This window comes from Postia placenta (genome assembly GCF_002117355.1).
Source record: "Postia placenta MAD-698-R-SB12 unplaced genomic scaffold POSPLAscaffold_515, whole genome shotgun sequence".
Classification (NCBI taxonomy): domain Eukaryota; kingdom Fungi; phylum Basidiomycota; class Agaricomycetes; order Polyporales; family Adustoporiaceae; genus Rhodonia; species Rhodonia placenta.
Genome location: NW_020170346.1, coordinates 1 through 2062, shown reverse-complemented (window position 1 = coordinate 2062; position 2062 = coordinate 1). Strand labels below are relative to the sequence as shown.

Genomic DNA, 2062 nt, shown 5'->3' with positions numbered 1-2062 from the left:
CAGACAAAAGTGATGAAGAACGTACTCAGGCACATCAACGCTGGTATGCAGGAGCAAAGATAGGCGATCGCTGGATGGCCGCTACAACTTCCTTCATTCATGGTATTGACTATCCATTTGTCGACTTCATTGTTTTTGTTGGTTGTCCGTACAACTTCATCCACTTCATTCAAGCCTCAGCCCGAGGAGGACGAGCTGGCCGACCTTGCATGGTGTTTGTATGCTGGTGGCCACAGTCACTTCCTGAACCGACACCTCCTGACTACAAAAAAGTCAAAGTCATGCGAGACTGGCTACGTTTACAGTCAGTCTGTCGACGTGAACATATCTCAAGCACAATGGATGTTCAAGAAAGCGCACAAGCCATCATCTGTCAAGACTTACCTGGAGCAGAACAATGTGATGTTTGCTGTCCAGACACTGAGTTTATGCAGTTCATCAACCGGGTTCACAATAGTACCTCTGTCCACAACTTCACCCATCTCGACTATCAGGCATATCAATCCAGTGATGTTGATTCGGAATATGAAGGTGCTTCTGATATGGATTATATCATTGCTGGCTATGAAGAAGTGGAGCTTGACAATGCTTCTCTTTTGACTCAACCAGTAAGTATTGTATACTATCATATGTTTGAATGCATACTAATGAAAGATAATAGTCGCAACCTGATCTTGCCACTTCCTTTCCAACATATCACACTGGATGTACTCCAGAAATGCCTAGCACCATGCATGCTCCACCATCGCATCAGCCAAGTCCACTTACATTGGATGATCATGGGAGATTTGCATGTCGATCTGCAGCTGAACTTCATGGACTCCAAATCATGGGAAAGGAAGATGTTGTCCGTGAACTCAACAACTATCTGGCAGTGTTACACAACAAGTGTGCACTTTGTTGGGCGTTTCTAGACATCAAAACTGGATTTCACAAGAAATATGTGCAAGATTGTCAAGCAGCATGGCCCAAGCGACGATATATTACATGGGGCTATGGCTGGATTGAATGGAAGCGCAAGTGTTTGAAGTTGAGTGGTGGTGGATTCTACTGCTATGGGTGCTATCTGCCGGCAGGACAATTCACACCACAATATCACCGGAATGTGCCGTATGTGAAGGAAACACATCGATGTGGGTTTAGTGATTTGGTGGTGATGACATGCTGGGTGCTATATCATGCACCAGAGTTGTGGAAGAAGACGCAGGATGCGTTTGGATTTGGATCGAAGACATTGATTCAATGGGGTGAATGGTTAATGGCTATACCGAACACTGCGTCGTTCAACAATATGGTGACGGTGTTTATATGGTTTTGTAGGGAGCGTAATGTGGCTTGAAGATATGTATGTGATAGTGTATATTATATAGAGTTGTAATGTGACAAGTATAGTGAATGGGTAATAATAAGTTTATAGTGAGTGAAGGATAAGTAGAATAACGAATGGTTGAATGGAATTGAAGTTATATGGCTAAGCTCAAACAACCGGTGATTGTGTAATGTCAAAAAAGCGGAATAAAGTATGGTTAATTAGAGGTAATATAAAGTGTAGGGTTAGGTTAGGTGGTGTTGGCGTCGACCTGCCTGCTGAAGGACTTGTGGCTGACTTGGATGACTTGGGTGGAATGGCGTCCACCCCCAAGTTTCGCCTATATTTATAGGCTCTTCAGATCCGCTTGGTCAGCATGGTTCGCACGTCGCGAGGAACGAGCGACCGGGGCGCAGTAAGGCGCGATGTCAGCAAGGACTCGACTGAGAAAGAACTTGCTATGGAGACTTGTAGAATGACACGCCCTCATTGGAGGGACGTGATACTGATTGCTAAGCGGCCCGCCATAGGCCCGTGTTTGTAAGCGAAATCAGCAAAGATGACTCAACCGTTAGTAACAGAGTTTAAAGAAGCTTGCCTACCACCCGAGAACTCGCCGAAGCGAGGGGGGCGCATGACTTACGGACATCCCGAAGGCACCGTCCGCTTCCACTTCTATCAAACCTTCGAGATTAATCCGAACTTCTTGCGAAAGAAGACTTCTATGATCCGTGATCGGATCAAAGAACTCGG

General features: G+C 45.5%; 1 protein-coding gene across 1 annotated transcript; it reads left to right on the top strand.

Moving 5' to 3' along the window:
• Window positions 1-174: 174 nt before the first annotated feature.
• POSPLADRAFT_1037711 (hypothetical protein) lies at window positions 175-1339 on the top strand (the record flags this gene model as incomplete). The annotated part of the gene is made up of 3 exons (XM_024477251.1): window positions 175-399; window positions 435-608; window positions 662-1339. Coding segments are annotated over 3 exons (1077 nt in total), but the record flags the coding sequence as incomplete, so codon positions are not given.
• Between the last annotated feature and the right edge of the window lie 723 nt (window positions 1340-2062).